At 36.9% G+C, this 12,500-nt stretch overlaps 1 protein-coding gene across 1 annotated transcript in view; it reads right to left on the bottom strand.

Moving 5' to 3' along the window:
* Positions 1–1,224: 1,224 nt before the first annotated feature.
* The window catches only part of LOC144963940 (uncharacterized), a 69,186-nt gene continuing 57,910 nt past the window's right edge, over positions 1,225–12,500 (bottom strand). The window contains exons 25-30 of the mRNA XM_078897883.1: positions 11,646–11,905; positions 9,340–9,489; positions 8,278–8,558; positions 6,912–6,974; positions 5,266–5,505; positions 1,225–3,682 (exon numbers count right to left, since the gene is read on the bottom strand). Of these exons, the coding sequence (XP_078754009.1) occupies positions 3,365–3,682; positions 5,266–5,505; positions 6,912–6,974; positions 8,278–8,558; positions 9,340–9,489; positions 11,646–11,905 (1,312 nt within the window). The 3' untranslated portion in view covers positions 1,225–3,364. The remainder of the gene's footprint in view (positions 3,683–5,265; positions 5,506–6,911; positions 6,975–8,277; positions 8,559–9,339; positions 9,490–11,645; positions 11,906–12,500) is intronic.

The following is a 12,500-nucleotide window of genomic DNA, read 5'->3' as shown; positions in this document are numbered from 1 at the left end:
ATAATTTAGATTTATATGACGCTATCAAATCTTGACAATAGCGTTGTATTTGTTACGTAGAGTTCAGCATTTGGTTGCTTCCCCTGATAAATTGCTCTTTTTTTGCCGATGTTCCTTCCTTATCGGATTTTGATAAAGTTTGTTTTTTAACTCACGAATTAATTATAATAATAATATAAGCCCACATTGTTTGTGCACGGTTTTGATTCTGGAATTTATTCTAAGACAGAGAATAATTTTTTTGTAGGGTTAAGGAAAGTGAGTCTTATTTGTTGGGGAATGTTGAGCTTGTTAGCGAAAGGACACATACAAAGGGACCGGTATCGGTCCTGTCGAGATGTTTTCAGGCACCCTACTTAGCTAGACAGCAGTGATTGGATAGGTATGCCTTTAGATGGTGTAAAGTACCTTGTTATAGAAAAGCATTCCATCCAAAGATGAGCAGGCAACTACAATTGTCTATTTAAACTGGGATAAACCGTAGCCATCGTTATGTTATAGCCTGACACTGAAATCCAAAAGGACTGGCAGTTTGACGTCATTATTTGGTTTTTGCACCGCCTAGTGAGTTGTCGTTGGTAGTGCTCATGGAACCAAGTTATTTCATTGGTTGAACTATTGGATACAACCCACGATTTGTTTTCTTTTGTCGAAAAAGACTGGCATTTTGACGTCATTTTTTGGTCAGTGTCAGGCCATAACTTTACGAAGGCCACGGATAAACCCAATCTGATAGGGCCTTATTATTGCTCTGAAGGAATTGTATTAATTAATTGAGAAAAGTCCTTTATTGTCGACATAAATTAGGTGATCAGGTGATCTGCTTTATTATTGTGCGGCTATTGTGCGGCTGAGTTATATGACACTCGCCTTAGGGTTCGGGTACTGCTCTGAGTGGCGCACAGTGGAGTCCTTGGAAAATATTAATTACTTACATTCTCTCGTGTAAGATTAACATCTGGCCGTGAACAGCGTTGCAATATAGCCAAACAGGCGTTATGTCTCGTCCTACATGTTAAGCATTGCTGTTGGCTAGGAATCCTTGTAAAATAATTTGAGCACGTTTAGTAGCTATTGTGCGCTTATGAATGTTCAAGTTTCATTTATATCTATTATTGTTGCAAGATCTGAAGAGACTAAGCTACCCATTCACGACTGTTACCTACATTGGACAAAAAAAAAAAAAAACACATAGTAAAACAATTCATTAAATAAAGAAACAAATTGACAAATTCAGAAATATTGTGTATTTTCTATAACAACTGCAATATTCAAGTATACTTGCGATAAAACAGTCCAGCTTTACACATTTGGAATCTAACTCACTTGTGCATTCTGAAACATACCATAAAGGTTCTTTGGTTAATAGGGAAGAAAAGTGTGATGTCTAAAACTAGTTTCTAACTTATTGAAAGTGTAAAACCACTCTTCTGGGAACTAAATACAGACCTTGTGTAAATGATCTTCTGGTTTTAGATGGATGGCATCTTATTTTCTAGTCTAAAGAATTGCTGATCGTCAGTAAAAATAATCTATCCTTGCTCTTTTACGTCCCGCAATCCTGAGAATCTGCATATACATCCTGCTACTAAAATAGTTATGCCACCTTGTGATTCAATATGTTACCTAATCTACATTAGTCCTCCGAAGGGCTGTTTACATAAACACTTCCAAGGATTTTGGAAACAGAAAAGTTGAAGGTGTGACTTCACGACTTTTCTCCCCTATTGCTTCGATTTTATATTATGTCAACTGTTGGAAGAAATGATTTCATATGTTTTTGTAGTTCAATGGAGTCAATAAAAGAGGAGATAAAAGTGACTAGATATATTTTACCCGACACATTTGCTGTAAACAGTGGATTGCAAATAAGTTAAAACAGAACGTGGTGAATAAAAGTTGAGGTTAAAATTTTTTGGGGGATAATAACAAGTTTCATGCTAATTTTCAAAATATGCCCGTTAGGACAATTTCAAACGTTTATACGTTTTTTTATAGCGAGTAGATATGCGTCAGCAATCAACATACTGAATAAACAAGGCAATAATAATTATGATAGAGTTACAATATTGACCAAAAACGTGCTTTATTTAACAAAATGCAGCAGATAAGGTAGAACGTATATCATAATATAATCTACATCATACATAACTACAGCAAGGTTTCTATCTATCCGTTTTACAAAACTGAATCTTACAAGGGAAACTTATTTTGCATGTGTATTAAAATGACGAAAATGAAAACAAAACGAAATAATAAAACGATCTCAAAGATGAAATATACATTGTGGAAGGTAATCAAGGACGAACCTGATTTCAACGATCAGTTTTGGGCATTACCCACTAAGTGAACTCCATAGAAGATCCTGGTTTCAGGACATTGCATTATAATATTACGGTTTATATTTGTTACTGTACTTGGCAACATCATTCGTAGATGAAAAGTACAGTTGGCCTGGCTATGGCAACCAGATCTTTAGGTACACTGTTTCCTCCATATTTTGTTATTTATCACTTCATTTCAAACTTTGTTTTAGGCAATCTAGATACCAATAGAAAGTATAAAACAATTTAAAGTTTCCAACTTACAAATACAAATATAAACAAAATTGTAGAAATCAATTGTAGGTAAACATCATGAATACAGTTAAAATTAATCATTCTAAGTAAACAACACAACTACAAAAATATAAAATCGGTCACTATGATAATAAACAGCATAGATGCAAAGCAACTCAAGATTCTATCCAGCTTGCAATATATAAAACAAATGACATTTGAACCGCTTCACAAATACACCATAATACAAATAAACCAGCAATAAATCCCATTGTTAGATAATGCCATATCTAGATAGATACAAAAGGGCATCCATCGCATTGCAAATAAATGATATTCAACCAAACCAGTCAACAATCAGCTGTATCATGCGACAGTGAAAACGCATTGATATGATCGCATATTTATAGGATACAAATCTGAAAAAGGTTTGTATGAAACATGTCAGACAAAACATGAAAATAAAATATAGGGAAATAAAATTCATTCCAAGAAATCAATCTTCCTCGATTAATCAGGATGGTTGAGGTTCGACCCAGTCAAAGAAGACTGATTTTTGGGATTTATTTTCTTGTATTTATCGTTCTATCTTTGCCTGACACTATTTCATAATACTTTTCAGATCTTTATCTTACGCCAGTGCCTGCTCCCTAATTTCTCAATTTGATAATCGCATATACATAATCCCAATGATTATGAATCTGGAATTATAAAACTCCTTGGCAAACGGTTTACACATAAAAAAACAGTTTTAGGCAGCATTTAGGAAAACAAATTAAAATGCTTTTTACATTGATAACCTGATACTAAAATATCTTAATTTCAAACGATATATATAACATTGCGAACATTATAGTGAAGAAAATAGAACCAACATTGGAAGTTGCTTTTGACCCAGGGTGGATTTTTAGCATATCCGAAATCCTCTGAAAACTTCCGTTGTTAGGTGCTGGCTGTATATCGAGTAAATGACATAATAGAGGGTAGACATCTACAGACTTGATAGGGTCTGTGATTACTCCTTCCTTGAAAGATGGTCCTATTGCCATGAAAATGGGCTTCATATTCATTACATCATTACTGTAGCCATGGCCGCCTTTCTCAAGTTCTAATTCTTTGTCACTCTATAAGTAAAAAATAATGATTTAAAAAATCAATTAGATCGTCTTGACTGGTCTATATAAATTTTCAAAGATATGTTTGAAGTGGTTTTCTTTTAATATAAACGCCCTTTTTGACACATTTAAGTTAATCAAAAGGCTGTACATGCGAAGCAAAGTCCAACTACGATAGAGATTAGAAAGATTTACTGTGTCAACTATGATTTGATGTACAACCCACGGAGCCAAATGTTGGTTAAATAAATGTTGCGACGTTGTAACCTAATATTATGTCATTTGACTTGTTACCTATGAGCCCAGGTTTGATAGCCGCGATAGACAATGTTTTGACCATATCCATATGTAAAATGAGTACTTGATCGATTACAGCGTTGTCTCTGTTATACGCGTCATGTTTTGCCGTGCTAAGTGTTGCTGTTGGTTTGAGACCACTCTCAAAGCGCTTGGAGCAAAACATTGATAATAAGATATTTATAAAATATCGTAATGCTATCTGTTTTCCTGAGTAAACATAAATCTTGCATTATTAAAGATGAAATAATATTTAAGGAACACCATATACAGCCGTATGACAATCACGGTTCAAATGATTATGTGTCTAAAATAAACCCCCAAAAGAAATTGAGGACTTTCTAAACTTGATGAAATGGGTCAGTACTGTCGTAAAACATTATTATAATCAATTCTGGCGGAGTTTTTTGCCTTTAAATTTTTGGAATTGAGATTTTTGGCTAGGGAGATCATCTAAATAGATAGATAATGAAGGTACAGTTGTTTTTTGGGGTTTTTTTGGCCAAAATAAAAATAATGTTTTGTCTGTGAACGTAACATATTCAAGATATTCTGGCCCAATACTGAGGAAATCAGAGCTAGAGCCGACCTCGAGTATCTACAGTCTCATGAAAAGGAGAAGATGCAACAGTCCGGGCATATCTTTCACAGACCTGTCGAATCATTACAACGAAGGCTTGACAACGATGGAAACCCAAAGAAAGAGGAAGCAAGTGCACCCCAAGAGACCTGGAGCATAGCCATCGTAAACGTATAGCCTGACACTGGACAAAATATGAAGTCAAAAGGCAAGTCTTTGGCCACAAAAGAAAACAAATCGTGACTTGTATTCAATAGTTCAACCAGTGGGATCATCTTGTATCCTTGAGCATCACTAACAAAAACTCACTTGGCGCTAATCAAACCTAAAAAATGACATCAAAAGTCCCAGTGAGTCCTAGTGTCAGGCTATACGTTAACGAAGGCTGCGCCTGGAGACGTACCTGGAGAAGGAACCCAAAGCACAGAGATCGGTTCCTCGAGGTGACCCAAAGAATTGCGGCTGACAGAACCGTGTGGAGAACCATTGCATCGCCTCAAGTGCAAGCAAGAGGATTGAGTAAAGAGTGGGCGCACGGCAATATAGAATCTAGTAACTCATCTAGCTCGACCACTCTGCCGCTGATTCTCTTCCAAGCAAGCTTTATCGATCCCACGTGCTGCTATATTTATCCATTGATTGCGTGACTAAGTCTAAATAAATTTAGAATTGAGTGAAAATTATCTGCTATTCCTATACTATTATCATTACTCACCTTAACGATATAATAGCCTTCATCCGCGACCATGACAACTGGCATAACTCGCCGATGGTTTTTGTAATGATAATGGTCAGGTATGTCCTCTTTTAAGTACACTGTAGTATTAGGGATGTTTTGGAGGGCGCTGACAAGTTCTTTTGATTTTCCAGGTTTTGGTACCAAATGTGCAACTGCTCCATCAACAATCACTTCATGTAATAACGTATCATTGACATGGTTGTCAAGAATAATGTGCTTTTTTTAAAAAAAGGAAAAATTAAAGGAATTGTGTAGTAACATTGCATCATAAGAACGGGTATGTTATATTTTCAAATTGAAATGTGGGGGAAATGCCGAGGATAATACAGTCAAATAGATTAGTAGTTGAACAAAGTACTACTTCAAAGCTATTAGTCCCATGGAGCCGGAGTTTATCCTGGTTTCTTTTTCGAAGACCAGGGAATAGCAATTGCTTGCTACTCTTTGGATAGGACGTCATTCTATCGCAAAGTACTTTCCGCCGACCCATCAGACCCAGCTACTCAATCACTGCTGGGTGGACGGGGTCTGTAAAAATCTCAACTTCATCCGAGATCGATTTAGGTTCCTTTGAGTGGAAAGCGAGTGCACTACCAAGTGAGCTATCAAGAATTCAGAAAAATTGGGACAAATGGATTAGGCACGGAGCTATCACTTGAAAATCTAGATTTCAAGACAAGATTTTGACATTATTGTTTTCATTTCCTTTATAAGTCACTTTGTAACAGTGTTAGTATGAAGCCAATACTTTTGTCTCTTTGTGGTACTTTCTAAAAATATAATTTGTAATATCATAGTGTCATCGCTTAATTGCTGTGCTCTCGAAATACACGTTTTAACATTTACACAGAAAACGTCCTTCAAATATAGATCGATTTAAATTTTAAGATACCATAATATATCGATGGTCGGCGGATCAAACCTCTGTAGTCTCATTTTCACGATCGGCGGTTCAAACCTCTGTAGTCTCATTTTCACGATCGGCGGATCAAACCTCTGTAGTCTCATTTTCACGATCGGCGGATCAAACCTCTGTAGTCACATTTTCACGATCGGCGGATCAAACCTCTGTAGTCTCATTTTCACGATCGGCGGATCAAACCTCTGTAGTCTCATTTTCACGATCGGCGGATCAAAACTCTGTAGTCTCATTTTCACGATCGGCGGATCAAACCTCTGTAGTCTCATTTTCACGATCGGCGGATCAAACCTCTGTAGTCTCATTTTCACGATCGGCGGATCAAAACTCTGTAGTCTCATTTTCACGATCGGCGGATCAAACCTCTGTAGTCTCATTTTCACGATCGGCGGATCAAACCTCTGTAGTCTCATTTTCACGATCGGCGGATCAAACCTCTGTAGTCTCATTTTCACGATCGGCGGATCAAACCTCTGTAGTCTCATTTTCACGATCGGCGGATCAAACCTCTGTAGTCTCATTTTCACGATCGGCGGATCAAAACTCTGAAGTCTACACACGCACCATGTTTTATCTAATTTTGAGCATATTATCTATCGTCAGAGGTATGATCCGCTCAAGATTAAATAAAACATGGTTCGCCGACCATCGATAATACGGGATTGAGACGGTGGGCATATAATTTACATATCATTGCATTTACCTTTGTATATTCGACAATTTTTGTCATTCCGTGATCACTAAGCAGTATCAGATCTACCCTTCCCTGAAAACAAATCAACAAAAATAAAGATGCAATTTACCAGTTCAGACAAGTATTCAAAAATTTGGTCACAAAACTCCTCTTTCAGTTATCAAAAATGACCCTCAACTTGGCAAAAACTCTCAAACCTGCGACCTACCGAATTCCAGGTTTGAGAGTTTTTGACAAGATGTGGGTCATTTAAATCGATTGATATTTGAAAGACGAGTTTAGTTTTCTGGCCATTAAAAAAAGTGTCTTTTCAGTGTACTACAATTAACTGGGTAAACCAATTCCACATACAATTTGTTTTTAGAGAGACAATTATAAATTCCACTATTATCCCTATTGATCATAAATAACCTTGTTGTATTTTTTGTTGCTTTTGTTGTCATTTTGGATTCAATATGATTATTATTTATTACTAAAATGCATAAAATATACTAAGCACCTGTTACCATATATCAAATGTATCTATTCAGTGAACGACCTTTTACGCTAACCTTTGAAAATACAGGTTTATACTGATAATTTATGGTCTTCAGAGCTGTTATTGGCGATAACCCTTTAATGCATACAATTATATGATATGAGATAAAATGATTTTCTGTATTTATTGACAGCTTTTGCATAATCAATAATTCTAACCTGGCATTATAAAGATAATAGAAATCGTATCGTTTACATACCATGAAAACGGGGAGGGTGGGAAGGGGTGGGATAGTCGATTGGTTAAGCTATTGCACTTACCACCCTTGGGATATGGGTTCGAACCTCACAGTTGAATTACCTTTTTTTCTTAGATCAGAAATCTTAGCTTCTATTGTTCACTTTGTATCGCTGTACTGGTTTATCTCGGACTTCTCTCGAAGTATAAGTCAACAAAACTAGCTAAAAGATTTTATTCATTTATCCTATTTTGTGAATAGTTAATTCTTTTTAATACAATGTGATTTTTCTCCATATCTTTAAAAAAATCTTTTCTAATTCGAGACCACCTTGATATTGCAATTTTAGGTCACCTGCCAATCTTTAATACGTCAGTTACTACATCATTGTGAGCATAATGAAATGTATGTCAATAAAAACTTAAGATGATTACAGCCTACGTCATACCGCTGCTTGTCAAAATTTTTTTCAAGCCAGAGGTGTGAACGGCTCTTCTCACATATTTTATACTGAACATTCTTATAACCAATTATACACCTTTATGAGTTGGTGACACAAATTGCCTAATTCTTTTTGCCAGCCAGAAAAGTTGGAGAAATATTTTAGTTGTACTTGTAACTTATCAAACCCCTGGCTAGAAATCTACATACATTTATACCGTTAAATTATTTTCTTTCAAAGTAGCCATGAAATATCCCAATATCTTATCCATTCTTCCAATAGTGTCTATGATCTCTGGAGAGTCCGGCCCGTACACATGACCAGTTCTGTCAGGTTCATGGAAATATATGATTCCAAAGTCAAAGTCTTCTTTGGCGAGCCATTCAGAGACAACTGTATCCACTCGCTCTTTGAACGGGACGGAAATGTTGTAGGGCATCCATTTTGTTGGGCGATATCCCTCTAACTCGGTCTCACTTCCAGGCCAGAAGAAAACACCTGCAAAATAATGAAACTCTTCTTCTTCTTCTTCTTCTTCTTCTTCTTCTTCTTCTTCTTCTTCTTCTTCTTCTTCTTCTTCTTCTTCTTCTTCTTCTTCTTCTTTTTCTTCTCCTCCTCCTCCCCCCTCCTCCTCCTCCTAAAACGACGACAACAACTGCTACTACTACTACTACTACTACTACTACTACTACTACTACTACTACTACTACTACTACTACTACTACTACTACTACTTCTACTACTACTACTACTACTACTACTACTACTACTACTACTACTACTACTACTACTACTTCTACTACTACTACTACTACTACTACTACTACTTCTACTACTACTACTACTACTACTACTACTACTACTACTACTACTACTACTACTACTACTACTACTCACCTGTTTTCAAAGACGTCGACCCTTAATTAGTAACAGCGTTGTTTTGTTTTGTTGTTGTTCAGGTTTGTTTTTTTTTTTTTTTGGTATTTTATTGTCTGGAAATTATACAAGGGCATAACAGGGTAATATCTCAAATGTTCTATATTTCACGTTTTCATTATCAAGAGAAAAAGAAATAAAGCGCTTCGGTGTTTTATTGACCAGTTTACTGCCGTACTCTGTATATTATTACATGTATATTTTAAAAATTGGCCAGAAAATTCGTCCTTCAATTATCGACCCTCATCTTGGCAAAAACTCTCAAACCTGTGACCTCGTGAAATCCAATTTTTTAAATACACGTTTTTCTAGAATACGGCAGTTTACTGGGTAGAAGACCTACCAGTTTTTCGCCCCGATTTTACAGCATTGATCCATATAGGCTCGCCTCCATCCCACCATCGACTCTCTTTACTGCCTTTGTTAAAGGTTTCGTTCAACAGTGGATCGTACATTGCGTTGGCAATGATTCCATGAGACTCTTCATACAATCCTGGGAGAGAAAAAATGATAATAATATCTCTATCCTTATCTTATCATTCTGTTGATTTTCTTATGCCATGCACTGAAAACCAGTCAACATTTAGAGTCTGATTTAGTGAAAACTAATCACCCAAATGAGACTATAAAATCTATAAAAAAAGAGTTGCGAGATGTTATTTTTTTTGATTCTATAAATTGTATGCGCTTGCCTAAGAAGCTCACAACATTGCCATCCAGAAGTATAACGGACCTACACACAAAACTCTGTTTAACCTTGACCGTTAATAGATAGTATGCAGATGACGTCACTCAGGCCTTTGTTATTGTTTTTGCCATCCGCGTTTGTGAGTTGTTCTCACTAAACTGTATTAGCCAGACCATAAACGTTCATGGTTACACAGAGTTTGTGTGTTGGTCCGTTATACTTCCGGATGGCAATGTTGTGAACTCCTTGGCCAAGCGCATTCTATCTATAGTCTAGTTAATACAGTTTTGTGAGAATTACTCATAAACGCGGATGGCAAAATCATAAACAAAGCCCTGAGTGACGTCATCTTCGTTCTATCCATAGAAAAATATATGTTTCTATGCCATGCGTAATGAGTATCATTCTGAATTCCAAATGGCTTAGAATGCCCCGCCATGTCCATGTGACATGTTGGCATTTGGAGGATTTCTTTCAGGTTTTTAGAAATTGGGTTGATGATCTTGCTGTGACCGAATCTTCACTAAATATAATAAAATTCCACGTTATGGGGGAATAATTTGCCCATTTTTTTCTTCAGCGACAATCAGTCAAGATAACCATGTTGGTCTGGAGTTTATCATACGTGTTTATGAAGGGAGTTGTGTGCCAAAATGCAAATAGGGAGAGAGGAATCAAATCTCATGAATAAATTAAAGTGAATGCGTTTTATTATATCATTTATAATAACTTAATAATACAAATTATGATCTCGCAAGTTTTGAGAGAAAGGTTATAGCCGGAAGTATTATAATTCTAATTTCTTTGCAAACGAGTCGGGGATTCAAGCCAAACATGATATCATATTTAACTTTTCAAATCAGAAGGGCAGTTTTCAATGCCTCTCGCTACGGCTTAACTCAAGCCTGAGCATCATAAGCGTTAATAACTACTCTCTTGGTGGACCCTGCTGCGTCTGTGGTTTTTCTACGAGAAACAATTTTAATAGTCATGATATAGATATAACGAAATTGACGCCACTCGTCTCTTTGTTATTGTTTTCGCCAGTCGTTTATATGTAGTTCTCACGAAACTCTTCCAATCTGATTATAAATGTTTAAGGTTATACATAGTTGAGTGTGTTGGTACGTTATATCCGGCAGGCAGGTGTGTTATAATATATGAGCTTTTATGGATAAACGCAATGCATCACTACAAGATACTTGTGACTAATCGCCTCATAACGGTATTGTGTTAGTGCGACCTGATACTTAAAATAGACTTCAAAGATTAACTTATAAAATCTGAGTTATAGTAATTGCCATTATGGAGGAGCGTGAGTGCGGCTATGTGATCTTGTGGTATAACACTCGCCTTCGGATCGGAAGATCTATGGTTCGAGTCCCGCTCTGAGCTGCGCATAGGTGAGTCCTTGGAGAAAGGCTCTTTACTCAATCTCTATCATCGTACTCAGGTTTAAAATGAGTACATGGTCGTTAGCAGTGTTGTCTCTGTCTAGAAAGAATTTGCAATTACCTAAAGAACATCATGTCTTGTCCTATACACTTAAGTTTAAGTTTTTCTAGGAACTTTTTGTAACGCGCTTTGAGCACGTTAATGGATGCTAGGCTATCTAAATGCTCGATTCACACATAGAAAATGATAGTTACCCATGACCATGGTGTGGAGAGAGTTTATATGATAATTTCCCGTGACTTTGGTGTGGAGAGAGTTGAAATGATAATTACCCGTTACTTTGGTGTGGAGAGAGTTGAAATGATAATTACCCGTTACTTTGGTGTGGAGAGAGTTTATATGATAATTGCCCGTGACTTTGGTGTGGAGAGAGTTGAAATGATAATTACCCGTGACTTTGGTGTGGAGAGAGTTGAAATGATAATTACCCGTGACTTTGGTGTGGAGAGAGTTGAAATGATAATTACCCGTGACTTTGGTGTGGAGAGAGTTGAAATGATAATTACCCGTGACTATGGTGTAATGGCACGGAAACGTCCACGTGGCAAATGTGTTGTTGACATAAGGAACTTTGACTCCTGATGCAATGAGGGCATCAAAGTTGGGTGTATGTGTTTTGGTGAGGTAGTCATAACGGAATCCGTCCATTGACATCAGAACTACCTTGCGGCCATTCAGAGAATTAATTGTCCCGCATTGAACAGTCCATATTGTCAGGTTTATCAAATAAAGAATGAGGAATGTTTTGACCTGCATTTCTGGTAGCCTGAATAAAAGAAGAAAAAAAAACATTCATTTACGCATTGGTGAAAACGATAGGCACTCGTGGATCCAATGAAAATTTAATTTCGGATACTGCCACTACAATAATACCTCAAGTCTCGATAGGGATTTGAAACAACTCAATGGCGAAACCAGATAAACATCACAAGCAGGGCTATCAAACATCAGGAAAAAGGCACAAGACAAAGGTAGTTGGAGAATGCGGCTATGTGGTTTTGTGGTTCGAGCCCCGCTTGGCGCATAAATGAATCCTTGGATAAGGTTCTTTACTCATATTTTCTCACCGTATTCAAGTGTAAAATGAATACCTGGCTGTTGACAGAGCGTTGTCTCTGTCCACGAAAAATAGTACGGCCTGACAGGCGTCATGACACGTCCTACGTGTTAAGTGCTGCTGCTGGCCGGGACCCCTTATAAAGCGCTTAAGCACGTTTAGTGGATATTGCGCTATGTAAAGAAAAAGGTCAAGCTCAAAAATTTTCACCGCGATAATAAGCGGAACGACCAAAACTGTGAAGGGGGAATGACATCGAAAGCGGATGGTTTTACAGTCAAATACTTCCACAAATTAAAGTCGG

The sequence above is a fragment of the Berghia stephanieae genome, chromosome 2 (genome assembly GCF_034508935.2).
Source record: "Berghia stephanieae isolate SIO BIC M18660-M18661 chromosome 2, UCSD_Bste_1.3, whole genome shotgun sequence".
NCBI lineage: Eukaryota > Metazoa > Mollusca > Gastropoda > Nudibranchia > Aeolidiidae > Berghia > Berghia stephanieae.
The sequence above is the reverse complement of the archived record's forward strand: the minus strand, read 5'-3'. Positions and strand labels throughout refer to the sequence as shown.